This window comes from Argiope bruennichi, chromosome 6 (genome assembly GCF_947563725.1).
Source record: "Argiope bruennichi chromosome 6, qqArgBrue1.1, whole genome shotgun sequence".
Classification (NCBI taxonomy): Eukaryota; Metazoa; Arthropoda; class Arachnida; order Araneae; family Araneidae; genus Argiope; species Argiope bruennichi.
Genome location: NC_079156.1, coordinates 39,596,238 through 39,622,691, shown reverse-complemented (window position 1 = coordinate 39,622,691; position 26,454 = coordinate 39,596,238). Strand labels below are relative to the sequence as shown.

Sequence of the window (26,454 nt, the reverse complement as noted above, 5' to 3'; positions counted from 1 at the left end):
TTCGGTGGAATCTGATCTCGAACCTGAAGACCTCGACCTCGAACCGAAGATACCTTATTACCAGGCCACTGCGATCCCAGTTCCTGAGGAAAATATAAAACTATTATATCCCCAGTCATGGTTCCTAGAACCTAAAACCAAACTTCGTTCAAAAGTTATATATATATATATATATATATATATATATATATATATATATATATATATATATATATATATATATATATATAATGTGTGTGTGTGTGTGTAAACATGATTTTGAAGCAGTTTCGTGGCCGAAGACAGAGAAGACACTTTTAAATTTTAAACTTCTCTTGTATTCCATCCCTGGAGGCATAATTTATGTACAAGAGGTGCGTATAAAACACGTCCCCCTCACAGCGCGGCACAAGAGCAGAAGACAGCGAAAAAGGACAAGAGAGAAAATATTTTTCCCAGTGCTTATATACTATGAGATTCTAATTTTCTTCTTTTCTGCAGTGCTGAATGCCGATTCATTCTCGTCAAGGAAGAACTCCCTGGAGAATTTGCCCGCTCTTGAAGCAAGTTTCCAGAAGAAACCCGATTTCAGCGTCAGGTCGGGAGCTCCAAGTCCCGGTGGAGATTGTTCCATAGTGGTGCCCGACCATCGAAGTCATGCCCACGGTCATGGTCATGGACACAGCCACGAAGTTCCGGATTCTGTGACTGCTGTCGCATGGATGGTCATCATGGGAGATGGCTTGCACAACTTCTGCGATGGATTGGCCATTGGTATGACTTACATTAACTATCAAAGATTAATGTATAGCTTTAAACAAACTATGCAGCATGAGTTTTAAGGGATTTTATTGCTATTTATTGGACCCATATGATGCTTTTTTGATATATGGTGCTAATATAAAAGTAATGAACAAGTAATGTATTTTAAGAGAAAAATAGATTAGTGGATTTCGCTGAGAATTTTAAATTTGTGAATGAATTTCTTGTGCTTATGAAATTTATTTTCCTCAGTCATGCCTTGGCATTCCGAAAGCTTCAAACCTAATCCACATACTGAACTAACAGAACTTAATTTTTTAGTTAATTTTTAGTTAAAAAGGATTTTTCCAATTAAGTTCTCTATGCCTCTTTTATATATAAAATATTAATTATTCATTAATTTTTCTATACATGATGAATCTAACAGTCAAAATCATTTTTCGTAAAAATTAGAAAAATTGCAAATTTATTTTTATTACATTTCAAGACATTTGAAAAATTCGCCCTTGATAGAAGGTTTTTCCAGCGCAAAACCTATATTTCTGAACAGCAGTCGCTTCTATATCAGTATAGAAACGACTGCAGTTCTCCCATTGAGAATTAGGGAGAACCGCATTTATATATTTATTTGCCTGAAGTCAAATCTCATTATTCTGTGCCCTCCTTTTCACCTTCCAGTAAGTTGGTTTATTTTCCTGTAGTATTTAATAGATACAAAAAGCAGTGAATGAATAAATTGACGAAAATGCAAAAGAAGGACAACTTTTCCCATTAGACAGTCAGTTCAACTATTGGTTATTTCTGTCAAACTTAATATTGTCTCGTATTAAATGATACTGCATAAACAACTCAAGTTGGAAATGTTTAATTTTGATATGAAGTTTTACTATACTTGGCTTATAATTTTATAAACAAACTTGCTAATTTCTCCTTTTACGGGTACAGTTTAGGGTAAACAACAATATCCAAAAGTAATAGTGATATATTTTCCTTACCTACTGTCAGTAGATAAGTAGAAGTTAAAAAAAAAATATGAGATCGAAAAATCTATTGGAATTGTTATTTTAAAACCAAATGTTAAATTTTCATTTAATAAGGGATTTACACTATGTGTATGCGTGTGTGCGATAGAGAAACAGCAAAAGACTTTTCCACATGACCGAAGCAGAGGGTATGTTGTAGAGATGCACAAAGTAAATGCATCATTTCAAATCACCTAATGTGTGTATAATATATAAGTAATGATATTTTAATTCTAATTTCAATTGAATTAATTTCCAAGATTTTATCTTAATTTAGCCCATAGTAACTTCATTCTAAAAATATTCTCTTATTTCGTGATCTAATTCCACTTTTGGTTTAATTAATCCCTTTGTAAAAATAATGCGCCATCAGTATTACGTATCAAATAAAAGTGAGACTTTCTTTGCCCTTGTCAGAGGTCAAAACATGTATTCCATCGGCGCGTGGCCAGAAATCCTATGTTATATAAGACTAGTGATCATTTGTTTCGCGCTTCTTTCTTACTTCTGCTTTTGTGTCGTGCTGCGTCTGCTTGTAAATAAATTGCTTTCCCGAGATGGATATGAAAGAGAGAATAAAACGAAATTAAAAATACAACGTCTCGTTTATATCTCGGACCTGCCTTCTGCTTCAACCAAAATAATGTTACATATTATTTAGTCTAAAGGATTCGAAATTCTTATGAAATATTCTTTGAAGGAAGGGTGACGAGAACAATTATTTTTTTCTTCATGATTTAACGAAATAATCCAATTTTTATCTGTTATAAAAATTTCTTTTGGAAGGCCAGTCTCAACACGATACTGAACAGGAAAGTAAAACGTAGGAAAGACACAGTGAGAAAGTATATTAAACTTTTATAGTTCTAGAAAGGAATTTGCCAACAAAATATTTTGGCTCTGTGGGATAAATGGTATAGCGAGCAACTCAAAAGTTAAAAATAGAATAAAGACGGTGTTGGAGTGATTAGAAAATTTTAAAACGTAAATAGAAATTACATATAATTTAAAAAGTACCATTTTAAATTTTGCTTTAAAACAGTCTTTATAAAATAATTCTGAAAAGTTTAACTATTTATTTATATAGGGTCGTGGGGTGTTCTTAATCAAAAGAAGACTTTACGTTTGTCTTTCTTGCGTTTTAATGGACGAACACAGGACTACACGAACATTAAGAGAAAGAACAAAAGTATAGGGCTGGTTGCCGTTTATGCGGACATGGAATGACTGTTACCCTTCAATTTGACGCTCACACTTTCCCCCGCTCCAAGCGTCTCCTTATTGCCATTTGCCTCCCTTGCATGCTACCTTGTCTAGTCACAACACTACTGCCATCTGCAGGCGAGGAAGAGAGAGTAGCATAGGGGCCCATACTACATTTTTATCTTTATCCCTTCCTCCGTCTCTGATGTCTGTACTCTAGAGGTGTTCTAATTTGCCCTTTAAGAAATCCAACTTGGTGTAAGCACGAGTTTCTCCTAATGTTAGATGGTGTTGGCTACGTGTATCATTCAAGCAATAGTAAAACGAAATAATGAATGTGGAGTCTTACTTACCATTTCTTTTACAATCTCCACATTCTTGATTCTATGCTCTTGTTAAAGGCATAGGTTATACGCCTTTTACTGATTGAATAAAAAGAATGTGGGTCTGGTTTATTTTCGGAGTGACCAGGTCCATTCTTTCTATATTGGTAACGGTATGTGCTCCAACGAACGGATGGATGAACCACGAGCTTTCGTGCTGATTGCGCAACCTCTCCTTTCTGATCTTCTAATAAACTGTAAATTCTATTTGGTAAAGTCTTGTCAAAATGGATATCCTAGTACGCTTCTTTAACGCCTTGCTAGATCTCAATGACTGTGAAAACTAAAAAAAATCCAAATTATTGTTAATTAATCTCCATGAATGAAAAAGAATGAACAATCTTTTCTATAAATATTTGAAACACATACTAAATGGAACGTTGAAACTCTAAAATGAACAGATAACTCTTTGCACTCGAGAACTTTTTAGATGGAGTGAATGCAACAAGGTGTACGTACACATTAGATTTTTTAAAAATTTTAACTTTAAAAATCCAGTTTTTTCACAGTAGGTCATTAATATATGTTTAAACTCCTTTCAGTGAGAGATAACCATATTACACTAATTATTAATTAATTAAATAATATTTAATGAGCTAATTAGCCTATTTTTTAAACATGATATCTTAAATTCTAATTTGTACAGACACACCATTCTAGTTGAAATTAGTCTTCATGTTGTCTGCCTCAAGCAAGTTATAAAAATATATAGTTTTTTTTAACAATTTTTTTATCAACGATGAACAGAAAAAGTGAGATTTTTTCTGTCATTTTAACTTTTAAATAGCTATTAAACAATTATTTCTATAAATATAACTTTGATTGGGGCACAAAACATCCGCTATTTCATACAGATTATTTTGATATATAAATAATTGTATTTGGTTCATTTCTTGTTGAGTTATGATTGTTTGTTTGAATGAAGCAACATAGTGGGAAAATATCATTCTTCATAAAATGAGTTTTAAAAAAACCGTAACTAGTTTTTAATGAAAGCACCTCGAGAAAAATAATTATAACTCGAGAAATATTTATAATTTTGACAACATCTTGGTATCGTTTGAAAGCTAAGGGGTCAGAGAACATTATTAAGCAATAAAAAAAATATTCGATATTTTGAACGATTTCCGAAGTTTCAAGTATGTACATACACCATAATGTAAGTAATGACGGAGAATCACCTTTCGAGAGCAAATGGTAAATATCTCGCAGCTGCTCCGATAATAATTAGAGTAAGTAGCTATTAGAATGTCAGAGTAATTCTATATCCCTACTGATCATTCTTGTTTTCCAGGGGCTGCTTTTGCAGCTGGAATAGAAGGAGGTATCAGTACAGCAGTCGCCGTTTTCTGTCATGAATTGCCACATGAGCTAGGTTAGTAATAAGCAAGTTATAAGCAATAATAAGCAAGCAATATAAGCAGTAATAAGCTATTAATTAATTAATTGCTTTCCAAAAATTAGAAATTAAAAAAAAGCATCTTGATGAATGAAATGAGAAGTATTTGATTACCTATTTATATAACTTACTGCAGGAGATTTTGCCATGCTTCTGAAGACGGGCATGAAAGTGAAGCAAGCCCTGATGTATAACGGACTTTCTTCCATCTTGTGCTTCATCGGCATGCTGATTGGAGTGTCCCTAGGCAACGTCCACTCGGCAACCAGCTGGGTATTTGCTGCCACGGCTGGAATGTTTTTGTATATAGCACTTGTTGATATGGTAAGTTATACGAAAATTATTTCTATGAAGTTTTTTCGTATTGTACTAATATTCGTTTTTGGCGATAAGCTAATTCGCCGGAATATTAGTCGTGTATAGAAACATTTTTTACTCTTCGCACTCGAACGGTGATATTGAGTTGCAGGTGTACTTCAGGTTTCACAATGCAATTACTTTGAATAGTTATCTAAATTAGTAACTGCCTATACATAGCACTCGTTGATATGGTAAGTTATACGAAAATTATTTCTATGAAGTTTTTTCGTATTCTACTAATATTCGTTTTTGGCGCTAAGCTAATTCGCCGGAATATTAGTCGTGTATAATTTCCATTAAATCTCTCTGGTATAATTTTGGGGCATTGAAAGAAACATTTTTTACTCTTCGCACTCGAACGGTGATATTGAGTTGCAGGTGTACTTCAGGTTTCAATATGCAGTTACTTTGAATAGTTATCTAAGTTAGTAACTGCCTATATTGTTTAATTAAAAATGAATTATGTATGTGTTTTAAGCTGAAAAAGTAAATGCAACTTAATATCGAAGTAGTAGTGCCGCTTGATTATATAAGGTTAAAAATATGAATTTTATTTTTTTCATTAAATTATGAAAATATAAACAAAATAGGCCATTTAAAGAGTGCTTTTAACAATGATTTGTCATTGACAATGAATGAATGAATGAATGAATGAAAAAAATTAGTTTGTACCAAAGAGTTTTTTTCACTTCTGCATAGTGAAAATATGACATATTCTGATGCTTTTTTTAGTTTTAACATAATTAGAAATAATTATTCTGAAGAAATAATTTTCATAATCGAAAGGAAACATCAAGTTTAAGAGCTAAAATAAGAAACAATATCTAACCGTCGGTGGAAAAAATGATTGTACAAGATAGTTTCTACGAAAAAGTTTTGAATAGACCACCCCCCGCTGGTTTGAATATTGACACGAAACTCGCTATTTTGTATACAAGGACAAGGAAGCTACTAGCTGTTTCTAGTAGTCTTTCACATATAATTTTATACATTTTTTGTATCTTTTCAGCTGCCTGAGCTAACTGCTGCAGACGATTCCGAAACAGCATCGAATTACCACCTGGCTGTGCAAGTCCTCGGAATTTCCTGTGGCGTCAGCATCATGCTACTGATCGCCAATTACGAACAAGAGCTTCAGACTTTTATGAATGCCAGTTGATAATCATTTTTCCCTCGCTAATTTTTTTTTTTTAGTCGATGAAGGACTTCTTGGTTTTATCTAGTAATTCTTAGAGATCATACAGATCGAAGCATTTGTAGATTTATGATGATAAACATGTTTAGAACATAATTTTAGTAGAGTCAAGGTGTAGTCGACGATATATTTTATTCTGGCGAAGCGGTGGATTGTGGGACAATTCTAATCCATAGTGTTATAATGAAATGCAGGAATGGTCATTTCATGTTTTTACACATACTGCCAGAATGAGCTATGAAGAAAAGAGCTTTTTTTTGTATACTCTGAATATTTGCCTTTCGCAAATACGAATCAAGATTTTTAAAAAAAATGTATATATTCTTTTAAAGAAATTAAGAAAATCGTTCTGACTTCGAAGTAATTGTTTAAACAAAGTAACATAAATTTCACATTCAATATGAATGAAAATACTTCAGTTTTTAAAAAAAAAAATCGTTTCTAGTCTTTCAGGCAACTATTAATATTATCACAGATAATGAACTGTTCGTTTCTTTGTTTTCTGTTGTGAATTTAAAAGTATTTGTTTGTTGATTAGAAACTCATAATAATAATGACTAATAGAATTGAGGATTTTCGATCAATGTAAATTATTTCGTTATATAAAGATATTAGAAAGTGTTTCATTTAAATGTTTCAAATATATATAGCATACTCATTTGTGTTTTAAAAGAGAAATTAATAGTTTGTCTAGCAAATTTGAAAAACTATTCTCTATGCTTGTTTTGATTAAAACTAGGAAATATTAAACAATTCTCATTTTGTTTATTGATGAACTAAAAAATTATTTTTGCAAACATAAAGATATCTCTAGTTGGTGAACAGTTACAGAAAATAGCATTTAATAAAGTTTTGTCTTTGATATAAAAATGCAAAGTGAAAATTTTTTTAACAACAGATCTAGTTTGTTCATTTTCAATTTATTTTATAATTCATGACTTGTCTATGCGGACACATCGGCGGAAAGTTCTAAAGCTATAAAGCTGACGAATTTTTCTTAAGTTTAATTGATATTTATGATGATTTTTCCCTGTGTTTCTTATTTACAAAGCTATCTGACAAGAATATAATTGAATACTTGATTTATTTTTAACCTTTCATTGCAACTAGAATATCTGCGATTTTACTATTTAAATATTTTCAAAAGTGCTGGTCAATATTATTTCAAAATAAAGAATAAAATGAGTTTTAATTATCTTTTTATGTTATTTGTTTCATGTTTTTATCCATGTATATTTTTACAAAATTGTAAATTTTATGTGTTGTAATAAAGTTTTTAGTTTACTAGCATGGAATTGTTTTTTAACTTTACTATATGCATATTTTAATGAAACATGCGTATAGTAATGACATTCATGAATTGGTTGTTAATTAATCAAGGAAAACAAATTTCATAATTTCTTTCACTTTACACGTTTCTGACTATCTAAATAAAAAAATTAAATCTTTACAAACATATGGCTGACAGCGTAACGATGCGTATTTTAATTATTTACTACATTTGAAATTTTAAAACTCATAAATATTAGGAAAACTTAAAATTTTTTTTGAAATTCACTATCAGATGGCGCCACTCATATGAAATCAAATTTTACTTAAAGTAATCGACTAAAAAAGATAAATTTCTACTAACATTTTAGAACTGCATCTCATCAAGAAATTCAGTTACCAAAATTCTATTTTTACAAACATTAATAAAATCAAATTTGTTTAAAAATTAAAAATAATACTAAAATTATTGAATGTCAATTTTCATATCTTACTTTATGATAAACAAGTAAGTGTTTTGTTTTTATGGTGCAAGAGTCAGCAAATAAAGCTATGTTGTACCAAACCCATAGCAAACTATAAAACAAGTTAAAATCATTTTACAATTAAAAGCAGAGGAGGTCATCTCCCCGAAACTTCCTCGCATACTTTCTTAAGAAGGTCTTGTGTTCCTTCTTCCACATAAAGTTGTGGATTTTCAGTGAGGTCGCCAATGCCTTGCATGGAATTAGCAAGCATAGTCACAAAACATAAATCTTGGCGTGAATTTAATACTTTTATTGAGTTTAGTTATATTAACGTCCCGTTATAAAGCAACACTAGGGCTATTTTGGGACGGACCTCGTCATTTTAAAACCGTGGTCAGATGACGAGGATGACACATGAGTTGGCACTCTCCTTTCCACACCACACCACACCAGCGGGAGGACATTTGACATGACGGATTTAACGTGCAACAGGCCCTCTTACCCGACGGTTCTTTGGTGGAATCGGGTCTCGAACCTGAAACTCTACGGCTCAGAAGCCGAGACCAGGCCACCGCGGCCTCTATACTTTTACTGAATACACATTTAGAATCTATTTTTTGGTTAAACAGAATTCCTATGAAAGAATTTCAGTCAAAATTTGATAGAAATCTAGTTGTAAATCCATATCCCAAATTCCAATTGAAGACTTTTTGAGTTATCTTTGTCACAGACAGACGGACATTTTCTTAAAATGTGTTTTTCGAACTCGGGGTAGTATAAGCGGGCAGATTCGTCAAAATCTCCAGTTCGAATTTTTTGACGATTGCAACACTTTCTCTGTACTACATTTACGAAAAAGTTAAAAAAAAAAAGTTAGACCTTATTTGAAAAAACTGTAAGCAATAAATGCATTGCACATTTAAATGCTTGCTTCAAAAATAAGACCAGGATTGCAGACTAAAGAATAAATGCTTCCGTATTAAATTAGAATCGAAAACATGCTGAGGAATAATATATACAATTATCTAAATACAATTAAGTCATTGTTACTTTGTAAGTTCTACATTTGTTCCTAAGCAACATTGATGGCATTTAACCACATTTTGTTGATTTATTATTTGAAATAAGAGAAAGATTATTATCATTTCTTCAAAGTTCAAAAATAAATTAAATATTTAATTAATTAGAACTGAATCAAACGGCTGACTTTTATCGCATAGTATGGTCAAGAGCCACCACCACATTACAGAATGTAACAGCCAGTCATATATATATATATATATATATATATATTTGTCGTGGTGACTATTTTAAGTCAAATTTTGCGCAGTAGCTTCTGAGGGTAAAGACCCCTGAGCACCCGAGGGCAGAAGTCTGACTTTTAGCTCAAATGAAGACAGGACACACTCGCTTGCACAACCCCTTTTTACAGAGGGGGACTCATTCACGCACCTCACAGAGATAACACAAGGAAGATAACAACCATGCCCGAACCAGGACTCGAACCCGGAACGCCTAGATCACGGGGAAGACGCGCTACCCCTAGGTCAGGACGCCGGCGCCAGTCATAATAATCCCTGTTTATACGGCTTAGTTCTATGATAACGAGGTGATTGGACGTAATTAAAAACGAGTATTGTCAAGGGAAATTAATACAGAATAAATATTTTCAAACCATCTCCTGATTCAGAATTTTTCTATCACAATAGTATCATTTTCTTTCCTACATAATATCTTTTCCAATTATTATTATTTTTTACAAAAACAACAACAACTGAAAAGTATTAAAATTAACTTTAAAATATTCTGTTATAATTTCTTAAACATTTGCTTTATTTTACTTCAGATTTTTTCATTACATTTTCATTTTTTTTCTTTTTCAAAACAATGCTAATAAGTGTTAATAAGTAAAACTTTGCGAGAAAAGGAAACATGTTAAACGACAACAAGGACTTCAAACTTTAAAAAATTAACCAATACCTTTCACTTTTTTCGCAAAAAATTCGAAGGATAAAATTTTGAAAAAAATTTACGCCATCTTAGAAAAATTACCTTTTTAATTATACCAATTTTTATATCAAATGTTATTAATTCTTAGGAAAATTTAACTTCGACCTATTGAGTACTTCGTTCAATATCGGATCAAAAGTTATGCAGGTCTTGGGTTCATTAATGAAAAATCATATTTACTGATTAGTTAATAAAAATGTGAACCCAACAGAATATTAAAATTATGTATTTTATTTTGTTTTAACTACTTTCTGTTAATTTGTCTAAACATTTGAGAAATTTCTATCTTTTATTTTTGTTTTTTTTATGTAAAATTTAAGTTAATTAATTGAAATGTTCTGTTTGATACATTAAGTACGAAATAAAAGAAAATAAAAACGCACAAGCTTGTTATAACTTATCTAATATTTTTTTTTTAAAGTTATAAAAACAACAATGTCTAAACTTTTGTATCGGGGTGCATCCTTAAAATGTTTAGTAAACACATTTCGTTTAAGAAATATAATTTTTATATTATTTAAAATTTAATAACTTTCGTTTCAAATTTAGTTTCAAATTTGATGTCAAATGGCCAAGAGCGGGGAGGGGGAACAAGATTAGGGAAGACGCAATAAAAAGAACAATGTGAAAGTTTCAAAAATAGTAAATGCTACATGTCTATCAAATTTTAATTTCTAAAAGTTATCTGTTGAAACAACTATTAAGAGTAAGACACATAAAATATCTAATTGAGCCATTTTAGCAAGTATTTGTCCTGACTGACTATCTGATAACCAAAGTTAGCTAATTTCAAATGAATTACGGATACAAATTAATAGTTATGCTTTAATAGACGTATATAGTAAAGGATTGCTCATTTTGTTAATGAACTTTGAATACAATTTTTAAAAAATACGATCATAGTGGTCTTAGTATGAAATTCCACATAAATAAAAAAGAATATCGATTTTTTTTGAACAAATAATTGTGAACAATGGGCCGAATGGGTTCATAGGGATCGGATTCTGTCATTACAAAGATGTGTTTAGCATTTTTATCTTATATGATTGAAAAATGTTAAAATGCAACTGCAATCAAAATCATTATTATTATTTTTGAAACATCAGGTTATATAATTTTTTTCTACAAAAGATATATAGCATTATATAAGTCAATGGCCAAATTTCGATCAGCTGTTTAAGACTGTTGAGCAAAGGGGCGAGGGAGTGAGATTCATACAAGTCTATTATAAAGATTTAATTAATTTATTTGTCGAAAAAAGTTTAAAAATTACAAATTATATTAAAAATTAATATTAGGATAATATTAACAGAATTATATATCCGGTATGTTTGGTGAGATCACTATTTATTTCACTAAATCCTCTTTGTTATTGCAATATTTATATGCCCCAAATGCTTACAATGGTATAAACAAGCACGGATGCCGTACAATCATAAATCATAATAAATAAATCAATTAAAATAACAGAAAATTTAAAATATTCATGAAATATAAAAATAACGTATAATAAATAGTTAAAACATTAGTTTAAATTTTTAAAAATGTATTGAATTTTGAAAATAAAGTGCCTAGTTTATTATAAATTAGACGCTTTATAACGGGCACAGGTTATAACTACAAAGTGCTTTGAATTAGAATAAAAAAAATAAATTCAAATATTTTTTACAATATTCGAACACAACTGTGCCTAGCAGAAATTCTATTAGAGAATTTGTTAGTTATTCGAAAAAGCATTAACAGTGCAATCCCACTTTTACTCTTTTTAATTCGATCATAGAAATAATGTCAAAAAGTAGTAAAAAATGAAATAGTTTAATTTAATTACAAATCAAGTTAAATCTGAATCAATAAAAAATGTTGTATACGGCTTTTATTATTTAAAGCATGTGTCTTCTTCTATGTGATTTTATCCATTATAAGTGTACATATAGTTTATAAAAGAACCTATAGATGGCAGCACTGGAAAAATAATAATCTATGATAAATATGATGATAAATGACTTTCATATCAATAATTATTTCTTAATTTAAAATATTAATATCTTAAATTACTACTTATTTGAATTATAATAATTGTTTTGTGCATGTAAAGCAGAAATAAAATCAAAATTGGAACGACAAAGCTCTTTTATATTAGATTTATTAGATTTTCAATGAAAACTATGCAGTGGAATTTGTTGTCCCTTATGCTAAATATAATAAAACGATAAAATAAAACCTTTTATTAAATTTTTCTAAAGAGAAAAAAATGACAGTTCACTAAAAATATTGTGTATTATTAGAAACGCTGTAAAATTGCAAAATTAGCTGAATGTAATTTATGAAGATCATTTTCTTATAATTACCATTTTGTTAAAATTTTAAAAAAATCATTTCATATGTGAGATACTGAAACCAACTATCTTAAATATTATATGCGTTGTTATTTTAATTATTTGTAATTATATTTAAATAAAAATGGCTTACATAGACATTAAATTAAATCTAATAATTAATACCAAATTCGAAAAGTTTAGAAAAGGAAATGGGGAAGTTAGAAACATGATGTGTCATGGTTCCTATAGGATTTAATTCGTTCCTTTTTATGAACTACTTTGAGGGAACAGTGAACTTTGAAATAAGCAAAAAAAAAAAAAAAAAAGAAGGAGATATGAAATGTTTTTTTAATTGTTTTATCACTAAAATGTGAGCCTATTTTTAAATAAATAAATTAATAAACATTATAAAGTGTATTGTTCAAGAAAGGGAATGTAATAAGGGCTTAGAGGGATAAATATATAGTTAATGATCTTTTTCCCAAAACGATTATGTAATTATTTTGAAGTATCGTTAAAATGTTTCTAATATCTTAATTTTTTAGGAAATTATATAAAATTGACAATTAAAATTGCGGTAAATATTAAAAGAGATCTGGGTTTGCATTTTATGCTTCGAGTTCTTAAATGATTAAGTCATTTTTTAGTTCGGAAAGAAACCTCATGACAATTCAGTGTGAATTAGTAAAATAATGTTTCTAAAAAGTAACTTTTAATTAGAATTATAAACTCATACCCATTTTTATTCGAATTAAATTTATAATAAATAATAAAGGAAAAAATGATAGAAAAAAAATAGATTTTTTTTCTCAGAATTGAATTATTAATTGAACATTGAATCTTAAAATGTCTTAATTCTTTTTATTTTTAAAAAAAGATGTATTCCTATTTAGATATATTTTTCAAGAAATTTGAGGAATTTATATTTTTATAAATATTTATAAAAAAATCCAATACTCTAAGTGGGCAATTCACCAAAATGCCGAATAGAATCTATTGTTCCCTTAATAGTATTAAATACTTTTCCCATCTCAAAATTCTTTCTATGAAGCAGCATTATTTTTAAAAATACAAAATAAACAAAAACAGCTTAATTTATTCCCAGTACAATTAAAAAGTTTTTTTAATGTCATTTCAGTTTATAAGCAACATTTTTCTTCTTCTTTTAGACAATAAAACTGAATACTAAAGAAGTAATACTACAATGTAATCAAGATAATATAAATTTTCAATAACTAAAACTGTAAATGAAAGAAGTAATACTGCAATGTAACCAATAAACAATTAAACATGAACAATAAATTTTAGACTTCGCAATATTTTAGATTAAATTTCTATAAAATATATATATAAAGGGAAGAAAGTGCTCATTTTATTTGTACAGTTTGAAGGACTATCTATTATTATATTTACACGGTTCAATACGACCGTGTGAGCCCAAGATATTGTATGATATCTTCAGAACACTGTTTGATATTCTGAAAAACAGCCCAATGAAAATATTTTAACAATATTGTATTTCTTTTGTACTACTAGTTAGGAATTATATCGTAACTCAAAAATAAAAATTATTTCTCATCTCTATTACATTACAATACAACACTGGTATCTTTACGGTATTATATGGCATTAGGAAAAACGAATAACATTGTGGAGAATATCATAATTATTATTTTTTTTGACTAATAGGATGTTCTATTGAGCGACTTCACACCGCTAAAGTTTCATGTGACTCCGACTAGGTAGAATTCCTCCTATTGCAATTAACTTTGTAAATGAGTTATGTATTGAGAAATGGCACGGGTCATGCAACGAAAGTCCGCAAATATGAGAGAAAAATATATATAAATGAAAAAAAAGGAACATTTCAGCTTTACATACTAAAAAAATTTATATTTAAAGTTAAGGAAAATTGAATAGATTTTCGCTGTAATGCTAACTTTAAAACTGGAGAAACGAAAATATTTTTTCCAATAACATCAATAATCTCATAATAAGGATAGAAAAAAACATGAAAAATTGCAATGGAATAACGTTAAAACCACAATATTTCTTTTCACTGCATTTCCTTTTCACTTTCTCAACCACACAGCAGAAAATTCACGCATGCCGGGTTTTCAAAATGAATGAACTTGGTGCTGCTACAGATATATACAGATAGATTTAAAGATAGGTTTAGATATTTGGAGCAATATAAAGACTACAACAACAACAACAAAAAAAAAAAAACTGAAATTTTTTTATTACCGAATATATAAACACTGATTCAGAAGTGAAATGACTGGTGGGGATGCTACTGAACTTGGGAAAGGAGAGTGAACAGAAAAATTTAGCTCAGCTATACTAATGTTTCGTTTAGAAATCACATAAGAGATATTTTGGCTGAAGTTTTTGAACCATGGTCGTAGGACGAGGACGACACCAGAAATGGCATCCTTTCAACCGAGGGTGATTTTTCCCATGGCATCATCCTCAACAGATTAGCATTCATTTGGCCGAAATAGATTACAATTCTTCAGTGGAATCAAGCTCCTGCTCCTCGCACCCTCCCATCGAAATTCTGACAGCATAATTTTACTCAATTTTAACAGAAAAAAAAATTAAATCAAAAATAGGAAACAATTTTGAATGCCACGAAAGAAGTCCTTCAGATGCTTCAACCCCCAGAAATTATCGTATTCCATTAAGCACGAAGTTACATTATCCACTAAATAATTCATAAGCCAAAAATATTATACATTGTATTTATTTTTGAATTATTATTATTTTTAAATCAGTTACCAGAATCAAGAAATACATAGAAGAATATTTTAAAAATAATTATTAATTTTTATTGTATTTTATTCTATTAGGACTTATCTGTAACGAGACATCCATTATTTGAAATTTTGTAATGCAATGAGGAATTGGTAACTATAACGGACATTCATTGTATAGTAATAATTTTTCTACTTTTAAAAAAGTTTTTTAGCTTTTAAAAAGGGGGGGGGCAAAAAATCGAAAAAAGGGGGGAAACCAAATCGATTAGTAAGTTAAGTCATGACGTATTCAATAAAAAAGAAAGATCACTGAACATTCATTAAATACTAATAGACATTGCAATTACTGTTAACAAATTAATTTGTTTATATTTCTTCTATAAACGTGTTCACAATGCTGTACACTTTTATAATATTTGCTTTTACCTTTTGGATTTTGAGAAAAAAATTATTATTTTTCAATTTTAATTTGCATATTAAAGCGTTTCTTCTAAAAAGATTTTTTAAAAATATTTACTATTTACGCAGATGTTATATGAAGTCATGTTTACAAATCGAAATGCAATGAAATGAAGTATTGTAATTGCCAGAATGTTCAATTACAGGATTTTTTATTTTTTGCCTTTAAGCACATATTAAAGGAATTTGTTTTTATTTCACTTATTTAATACTTTTTTTTAATACGGTTGGTTTACGAATCATAGCAATTTTTATTACATTTCCATTAAAGGGATGATATAAAAAGGAAAACAAACATTAGAGATGAAAATCCATCTGTTAATAAAAGTTATATATTTTGAAACCATCAAATTTAAAATAATTTGTATCTTTAATTAATGTTAGAGAGAAAATAAACTTCAATGTGTGCATACTGAAAATAATTTCATATAGATTATTTGAAATAACGAAAAACATTTCGTTTTTGAATATAGACTTCAGAAATCAAGTCCGTGCATCTATTTTGAAACGAACAAATTTAAAATAATTTGTATCTTTAATTAATATTAGAGAGAGAATAAACTACAAAGTGTGCACACTGAAAATACTTTCATATATACTATTTGAAACAACGAAAAATATTTCGTTTGCAATATAGACTTCAGAAATCAAGTCCATGCATCTACAGTAGACTCCCGATGATCCACGGGCGGGTTATCCGCGCCTGCCACACAGTTTTTTTTTTTTTGTTGTTTTTTTTTTGACTGATTTCTTTAAAAAGGTGCAGTTTTACAGTTATGCTTTTGTAATTACATAATACATTACAGTATTAAAACAGTACATATGTATTAATTTTTCTGTGTATCCTTGACGCCTCTCGTAAGTACAAAGCAATTTCCTGTTTTCATTAACAAAATGCATTTTAGGTTAGTTTAGAGTGATATACTAAAATATTAAGCGTTAGTTAAGCATTTCCTGCTGTTTATTTTAAGTTTTATTGTACATAAAGCGATTTTTCAAAGTTTGAATGACTGTTTTCTCTTTTGCTATACCCGTTTTTAGCTTTTTTCGGATTATCCGCGGCGGGCGCGCCATCCAATTCCGCGGATAATCGGGAGTGTACTGTATTTTGAAACGAACAAATTTAAAATAATTTGTATCTTTAATTAATATTAGAGAGAGAATAAACAATAATGTGGGCACACTGAAAATATTTTTCATATAGATTATTGTAAACAAAGAAAAACTTTTCATTCCAATATAGCCTTTAGAAACGAAATCCATGCATAGCACTTTCAACCATTGTCATTGTCATTGTCAACAATCCAAGATTCACAGTTCATCTAAAAGTTGAAAGATATATTTAAGCAAGCGACAGTGACAATAACCTTACAAATAGGCCTACAAATTTTCATCCAATTCGCACATCGAATGACTCTCTTCTGTTTCTTGGACAATCAACTCGGTGGGCGAAATCATAAAGGAGGGGGGGGGGGAATCAAACTCACGTTCAATTGTGGTTGATCTTTTCCGATTCGATTATCAGTTGAAGCTGATAAGGCCTTTGTTCAAGAGGGACGACACAAGCACGATGGTTCTTGAATGAATCTTCAATTTATTTTCTTATGGAAAGATGCAGATGTTTTATGAATGGGCATTAGATAAGCTGCTGGATATGGTGAGAATTTGAATCATAATCGTGTACCATCGTATTCAACACATCACGATTTATTCTATTCGAACATTATCCATTGTCGTGAGTTGTTTAATATGATTACCGCAAATAGCATTAGCTTCATTTTATGAAGTATAAAATATAATACTTGATCAAAATGCATAGTTTAATATTTTAAAATAAACTATGCTATCTATTTATGTTTTATTATTTTTTAAGAACTTTTTTTGTAGCTAGGAAATAGTTTTATCGTGACCGGAAATGTTTTCGTTTAAAGCTAATTTTATTTTATTCAGAAAAAAAATTCGTTATTTTTTTTTTTTTTTCTATTTTTGGGAATAGCAGTCTTTCTATTTTTAGGAGTAGTATTCTGAATTTCATTTCATCTGCACGAAAGATATTATAAACATTTTTTCTGTTTTTTTTTCTATGCGACAAAATAATTTTATGTTATGAGTAAATCTACTTAATATTTTCTGTCGGATATTTCGAAAAACCACTGAACTTTTTTTTATATTTTCATCAGAGAATATAAAAATGAAAACATTAAAGGTTAAAATCTTTCTGTTAATAAAAAATTACCTATTCTGAAACCATCAAATTTAAAATAATTTTAGGAATACTAGAAAGAAGGTTTCTCTGCTTAAAAAAGAATAATTACTTGTTGAACAATTAAGTTGATAAAGCGATAGTGAAGAACATTCGTTTGAAAAAGGTTTTCGAATTTATAAAGTTACGGACAACATAAAATTACAACTAAATGTTTACTGCGATGATGTAATAATTATATCCACCCTTATTAGAGCAATATATTGTACGATATTTCCATGATTTTGTTCGATATTTTGAATGCTATATTATGTTGTACTATATATATCATGAAGACATCGCATCAATATTGTAGAACATTTTGTACTGATATGCCCTAACAGATACACAATAATTATTTCTCGGACAGACATTAGCATTAGCGAATACTGTTCGTAAAATCGAGACTAATCATACGATTTTTAGTTAATGAAATTTTATTATTAAGTAAAAATTATGTAACATTGAATGTCCTATATTGATTTATAAAAATTAAAATGTATGCTTGAGCCATAAAACGATATATTGCAACAAATCGATATTTTAAGATATATACCATACTTTATGATATCTAGAATCAGGCATAGGATTAAAACACATATTTCGAAATCAGGAATTCCTGACTCAGTTAAAAATATATGCTTGATGGAATATTTATTTTCTTTGAACTACTTGATTCGAAATCAATTAATATTCATGTAATACATGACAAATGAGCAGTACAATTAATTTTAGAATCAATTACGCATTCTGAAATAGGGGGGAGGGAAGGTCGTGACGTCATAGTTTAGTGTTCGACAAGGATATGAAAGGTTTGTCATATTACTGTGACATCATATAAATTGATTTTTATTTATGTTCAAGTTTTTGGAACATCATCTATAATTGATTGTTTCTTCGCAACATTTTTCTGTGATTGTTACAAGCTGCAAGAATTGAATCACTTATCTGCTTAATCGATTATTTAATAGATTATTCGGTAATTGCAGAATATAAGAAGGAATGACCATATATCATATTATTCAGACTAGATGAGTATCATGTATTTCCATGTTTTTTTTTACCTCCTCGTTTAGAGTATAGAGAAAATATTGCAATCGTCAAGAAATTCGGACTCGAGATTTTGGTGAATCCCCACATTTTAGGCCTCTCTGTGACAGAAAAACACATTTTTGGTATTATGTTTCTTTATATGTGACCGTAGCCGGCGTCCTGGCATAGGGATAGCGCGTCTTCCCCATGATCTGGGCGTTCTGGGTTCGAGTCCCGGTTCGGGCATGGTTGTTCTTCATCTGTTCTATCTGTGAAATGTGTAAATGTGCCCCCTCCCCCCTGTAAAAAGGGGTTGTGCAAGCGAATGTGACTTGTGAGTATCTAAGATATACTCTTGGCCCTAGTTGGCTCTACTAAAACAAGAGACGCTCCCTTGGCTTAAAATCGCTGAATTCGTCACCGAGCTTGTCCATGGCAAACGGCATTATAAACAACAACATATGTGACCGTGATAGCTCAAAATAACTTTGAGCTAGACGGATGAAATTTTGTGTATGGATTCAAGACTGGGTTTATTTGTTTCTGTCAAATTTTAAGCGAAATCCATGGAGAGGAAATATGTGTCCGGCTGTTCAAATAAAAAGATGGCAGATGCAAAATATAAGAATCTTGGCAAATACAATTTCATAAACAAATTTAGCATCTAAAACCCCGATTCCTTTCGAATTTTGAACCAAATCTGTTAATGTTTGTCTGTCCGTACTTACTTTCTCATTCATACAAACGCAATAAGCGTAATAACTTAAATACATAAAATTCGGTATGTTATCTTGTGACTAGTGATGAATGTTCTGTGATGAATTTTGGTTTCAAGCGGGCAAAAGAAAATGTGAAAATACATATTCGCAGGATGGATTCAATAAGAATGCTTGATTCTCGCCAAAAATCTATATTTTGTAACTATTTTGGAATTGTGAACACATCATTCAATTTCATCCAATGAATACTCCACACATTGACCTTGCTACGAGTATGATGGTGACAAAAAAATCTGCACTGTCAAATTAGCTTTTTTTGTTCCACTCATTAAATGACCAATAAAAAACTATAATTGTTTTATTGTTTTCTAAATTATTTTAAATAAAAATTTGTCCAGTTAATAAATGCATATCTATATATTTAAAATAAATATGAAACGAAATCGCCAACAACCTAGACCCAACCACTGATCTAATTTCTAATATTTTTTATATAAAAGCAGATGACTTCTAGACATGCCATCAAAGGATGCCGCCCCCTCCCACTTCACCTTTGAGAGAAATTTCAAAAATCTTTTCCACTGTATATTATTAATGAACGAAAAGGGATAGAGCTTTCCATTTCTAACAATATCGTACTGATTTCTATTATTTTAATTTTATGAAGGCTTATGAATTCAAGATATCATATCATTGGTTGCTTGTCCTCCATACTTGGCCCATTTTTAAGATAAATAGAAAAAAACGATGCTACACTGTGCATTATTGCAGGGACCATCCACTGGACCGATTCCGAAAATTTTTATTTCATATAAAAGTTTATGATTCTAAACATTTTATGGGTGACCACAATCCCAGCAACATACACACACCACCAGCTTAAGTTTCGAGAAATATCCAAAATAGAACTGTCACAACCCACAGCCTCAGAAACTGGATTGTTTCCCTAATTTTACTCATCGTTTTGCGAACACTTATTATTACCAATCAAAATTCTCTATTGCACTAATGTAATTTAAAATTATATTTTCATTCGGTGTGATAAGATATTGTTTTTCAGAACTTATCAACATTTGCAAATTAATGCTATTAATACGGTGGGTGAACTGCTGGTTGCCATGGTGACTATTACAATATTATTTTATAAAGTGATTAACTTTTTATAGCTTTTATTTTGAAATTATTGCATTTGCCAACTGGTATGATATAATTCTTATAAAAATTATTAATAAAAACATTTATTAAATTTTTTTATTTAAAACAATATTGTTTGCAATAATTTAAATGATTGACAAAAATCAACAATCAACTGTTTCTTAAATTATAAATTAAAAGTTCCTATAAAGCAATTTTGCCAACCTTGTAGAACAAAGATAACTGAACTGGAAAAAAGTATGTAGAAATGTTCCTGTAGTTGTTTTTTTAATCCGAAACTCCGCTTATTTCCTCCAATTAATCTTTTTTAAATTTCCTACTCTTATTTTATTAGAAGTAGCAACCTTGTATCTTGAACTTGAAATTTTTTACAAGATTGAGAAATAAACTGCACTTAGTCTCACAGTGGGTTGTCGTTTTCCTTTACACGCTTCACTGAACCATTTCGGTCACAGATTATGCGTCTCAAAGTGTTTCACATTATTCTGTAACCATTAAGTAACACTCTTATACGGTAACTGAAAAAAAAACATTAACTGATAATCATATCATGCATTCCATTAATTTTCTAATGGAGCTTTGCTCTTTTATCTTGTTTCCACAATTTTCTTAGTGGCAATACAAACGCTGAACCCGCAGAGTTATTGCTATTATCTGTAGGTTGGTAAAACTGTTATTGATTTAATGGTTCTTTGGTCATTTTGATTGCCTGATTCTCTGTACGGACAGTACAGATGATTACTATTGCTTTCAGGTTGATATAACAGTTATTAATGGTTTAATGTTGCTTTCATTTTCTCAATTATCTAACTTTTTCTTCATGGAGAGTACGAAGCAGTACCGGAAGAATTATTACTATTTGCTTTCAGGCTGGCAAGCTGTCAATTATTTAATGGTACTTTGATCTTTACAACTGTTTCAACCTCTTCCTTATGGACAGCACAGAATGCTGCACCAACACAGTTGCTACTATTGCGTGAAGGTTGGTACAACTGTTATTAATGATTTAATGATTCTTTGTTCTTTTCTATTGCTTCGACTATTTCCTTATAAGTAGTACAGATGCTGCACCAACAGAATTTTTATTACTGCTTACAGGTTGGTATGTTATTCATGATTTAATGGTGCTTTTTCTTTTCCATTGCTGTTGCTTACAGACTATTTTCTTAGAGATAGTACAAATTTTGCACCAGCAGAGATGTTACTGTTGCTTACAGGCTGGTATGCTGTTAATGATTTAATGGTGCTTTGTTCTTTTCTATTATCGAAACTATTTCCTTATAGATAGTACAGATGCTGCACCAGCAGAGTTGTAACTATTACTTGCATGTTGTTACAACAGTTATTAATGATTTAATGGTGCTTCGTTTAATGGTGCTTGCCTTAACCATTTCCTTATAGATATACTGATGTTGCACCAGAAGAGTCGCTACTATTACTTCCAAGTTGCTACAATTGTTTTACGATTTAATGGTGCTTTGTTCTTTCTTATTGCCTCAACAATTTCCTTATACATAGTACAGAAGCTGCACCAGCAGATTATAGTCTGGAGGCCGGTACAACCTTTATTAATGATTGGATTTTTCTTCGTTTTTTTTATAACTTTCTGAATCATTTCTTTAAAGACCCATACAAATTTTGCACCAGAAGAGTTGCTGTTATTGCTAGCAGGTTGGTACAATTGATATTAATGATTTAATGGTGCCTTATTATTTTCCATAGCTTCAATCTGTAACCATATTCAACCATAGCCTCACTTGTACAGAACCTATACTGTTTTCTTTATAGGTACTATACAAGCAGAATTGTTGCTATCGCTTTTAGGCTTGTTTAATTGCTGTCTATAAAATTATTTGGCATCCATGACTTCAAATTGAACTGATCTGTCTTAGCTCCAATCACAGTATTAATAGTCCTTTTACTCACCTGTCTAATTCAGACATCGGAAGTGTGATGGGTAATTTGAATTAATTTCAAACTTTTCTTAAAATACTAACCTAGTAGTAATGCAACATTTGATGATGATCGATTACCAGTTCAATCAAACTGCTTCTTGTGGACCCTGTAGTAGTTTAATTTAGGTAATCGATATTAAATCTCATTCTGAAGAAACAAGAACTACAGATCTACAGATATCTACTATATTCTTGCTACAGATATCGTCAGTGTGAAAAGTTGAAGAAATGACGAAGATATCTCCATCTTCAAACTTCTTCGCTACATCACCTTGAGAAGTTTGTTCTTAGACTCAGTTTTAATATGCATCAGGAATAAAAAATACAATGGATCTTTGCAGAGAAGTATTAATAAATAAGTACTTATTTAAGTGCCTTGAGTCCTTGTATCTTAAGGACTCCTTGAATTTTTAATCCGACCTTGGATCATTGATGGAACCCAGAACATAAAGGTTCCAAACTGAAATCTTATTGCTAGGTCATAGCAATAGAACAAAATTATTTATGAATATCTTAACGCTTATGAATATAGACAAGTTGACATATAAGCCAATGAACATAATTATCATGTAGGTAAGTTGATATATGGCTATCTTACTACTAAAGAAGTTTATGTGTCTGCAACAGTGACACTTCAAAGATTTGGTTTCCCCATTCATAAATGGAATAGGAAGGGATAGTTTTTATCTAGATTTTGTTTGTAAAAGTGATCCCTTTTTTAAATTGCTGTCATATCATTTGTTTCCTTTTTTTCTTTTCCTTTATGGAAAAAGGAACACTTGAGTTTGTTCTGTTTGCTGTTGTTACTTATGGCACTTGCCATGGACAAGCCCGCTGTTACGAAGACAGCGATTTAAGCCGGTGGGGGAGCGTTTCTTGTTTTTATAGTAACGCCAACTAGGGTCAAGAGTATGACTTTGCTACTCACGCATCACTCATTCGCTTGCACAACCCTTTTTTACAGGAGGGCACATTCACACATCACACAGATAGAGCAACGGAAGATCAACCATGCTCAAACTGGGACTCAAACCCAGGACCCCCAGATCACGGGAAGACGCGCTACCCCTATGCCAGGACGCCGGCTGAGTTTGTTCTGAGGTTACCGACTGAATTCCCAATTAATGATAGAAACGTTTTTCCTGCTTTCTTGAATACAAAGTTTATAAGTAGAAAATATTGTATTCAAATTGATGAATCTCTACATTTCAAACTTCCTCAAGTCTGAAGTTATGTCTGTCCGACTGTCTGTCAGTAAGTATAATAACTCGGGAAAATTTTGAGTTGGACGGATGAAATTCGATATATGACTTTTACTTCAACGAAAACTGTAGCCAAATTTGTAGGTACCACCAAATTTATTTGTAGGTGTGCTACCAAATTTCTAGATTTCCATTAAATTTTGAATGAAATCCATTCAGAGGAAATCTGACTATCCGACTGTCCGAATTTAAATTAGGATGATGATTTTAGAATGGTTTAGTTCACAGATTTAATATTTAAAGTGTAAGTATGCATCAGAATTGGAACAAAATTCATCAAGGGGTCAACCATCTGTCGGTCTGTATTTTCACGAACATGGAAATGTGATAACTCAAAAACGTAATCAATGACTTAAATGTATGAAATTTGGTGTCTGATATTCTGATTACAGTTGAAGTTCTGAATCAAACTTTAGGTCCAAAGAGCCATTCAAATTAAGTATATATATATATATATATATATATATATATATATATATATAATGATATTTTAATTCTAATTTCAATTTAATTAATTTCCAAGATTTTATCTTTATTTAGTCCATCGTAACTTCATTCTAAAAATATTCTCTTATTTCGTGATCCAATTCCACTTTCGGTTTAATTAATTCCTCTGTAAAAGTAATGCAGAACTACGTTTCAAATGAAATCATCTTCCGTTGCCCTTGTCAAAGGACAGCATATGTATTCCAACGGCGCGTGGCCGGAAATCCTATGTTATATAAAACTAGTGATCATTTGTTTCGCCCTTTTTGCCTTTCTGCTTTTGTATCGCGCTGTGTCTGCTTGTAAATGAATTGCTTTCACGAAATGGATATAAAACGAATTTAAAAATATGACATGTATCTTCAACGTCTTTAAACCTGCATTCTACTTCAACCAAAATATATTATATATATATATATATATATATATATATATATATATATATATATATATATATATATATATATATATATATATATATATATATTACTCAGAACAAAACGCGCCATATTGCATCAATATGGCGGAAGGCGAGTAGATGCACTTCCCCCTGGTGTTATCCTTCCCTTTGCCCCAATCTCTGATTCCAGGAGAAATAGAAACTTGAGTATTTGTGCTCTTGTTTTGGGTTAATAAGTATACAGTACTTTTGGAATATAGGATTAAGTCTAGGTTAGTTCAGCATACTTTTATATTCGAAATAAGTACCTTGTGCGCTAATGACAGAGTTACAGGTTCGAAACTAAATCCCGCCATATTTATCTGGTGTAAATGAAAACTTTCTGCACTAGAATCTTTCCTGTATTTAACAATCTCGTATCCATATAGTTTAGAAGTTTTGAAAAGTGGGTGTCAACTTTGGTGGCATCCTTGTCGGACAAACGATTCAAAATTTTGAGGTTTATCACAATATAAATCACAGAGATAGATCAAATTAAACTATATACTTTTAGAAATACCTATCTTCCCATAAGGGTTTTTTTTATGAGGATAAAAATTGCTTTTTGATGGAAGCACTGAATGTTATTTAATATTTTTACAGTACTTCAAGCGTTATAGTTTCAGATATTGCAAAGTTTTGTTAAACTATAGACATTATGTAAGCAAAAGCAATTTTAGTCTGGATATTTTTTTAAATAAAAATATCTGCTAAAATGAAAAAAGTATGAAATATGTCCGATAACATTTATTGCTTTCTTTAATATTTTTTTTATGATCGGAAATTCTATTACAAAAATTATTTTCATCGCTATCGAGTAGCGTTATTATAACGGGCTTCAATCATATATATATTAAAATTTTATCCGCGTTTTTCAAAATATAATGAAACTATCATTTTTTTCTCCTTATCCAATTTTCCGATGAAATTTGCGAATATTTTTAAAATAACTGATTTAGACATTATTTATATAATCATTTTTTTTAATTTAATTATTCTCTTTTCAAAGTTATAAAAGTTTCGATACGAATTTGCTGCGATTTTTCTTCGATTCGATATTTGCAAACGATATTTATAATTTTGCTCTTCATATTCTTTGATGGACTTTGTTTGAAATTATTTAAGAGTTAATCTAAGCTTTAAAATAATCGTTTGGCACTTCCATCATTATAAAACTTATTTGAAGATTACAATTAAAAGTTTTCTATGCTCTTTGGAATAGATGTAATTTTTTTTCAAAAGTATCTATATCAATATTATATTTAAGTGCGGATTTAAAATTTTGCAAGATAACATGTGTATTTCTTTGTTCTGTTATCAGTATTTATTTGAAAGAGTACCTGCATTTATTGTTTCGTATGAACTTCTTCAATTTAAAAAATCTTTTTGCAATTTTAACGAGAAAAAATTGTAATATAAGGCCATCGCAATGTGCATCCCTCTCTTGCTATATTAAACCACCAACTCATAACTTCCATATCTTCCAAAAATGCCTTCAAAACAAAGGCGTCAATACAACGGCAATACTTATTAGTCACAGTTGCAGTTACGTCGTATTATTTACCGCAGGCGATAACAA

General features: G+C 30.3%; 1 protein-coding gene across 5 annotated transcripts in view; it reads left to right on the top strand.

Moving 5' to 3' along the window:
• The window catches only part of LOC129972573 (zinc transporter ZIP10-like), a 76,717-nt gene extending 70,010 nt beyond the window's left edge, over positions 1-6,707 (top strand). For all 5 annotated transcript variants that reach the window (XM_056086763.1, XM_056086762.1, XM_056086761.1 and 2 more), the window contains exons 8-11: positions 481-753; positions 4,644-4,724; positions 4,885-5,072; positions 6,118-6,707. In XM_056086763.1, coding sequence (XP_055942738.1) covers positions 481-753; positions 4,644-4,724; positions 4,885-5,072; positions 6,118-6,267 — 692 coding nt within the window. In that variant the 3' untranslated portion in view covers positions 6,268-6,707. The remainder of the gene's footprint in view (positions 1-480; positions 754-4,643; positions 4,725-4,884; positions 5,073-6,117) is intronic.
• The last annotated feature ends 19,747 nt before the right edge of the window (positions 6,708-26,454 follow it).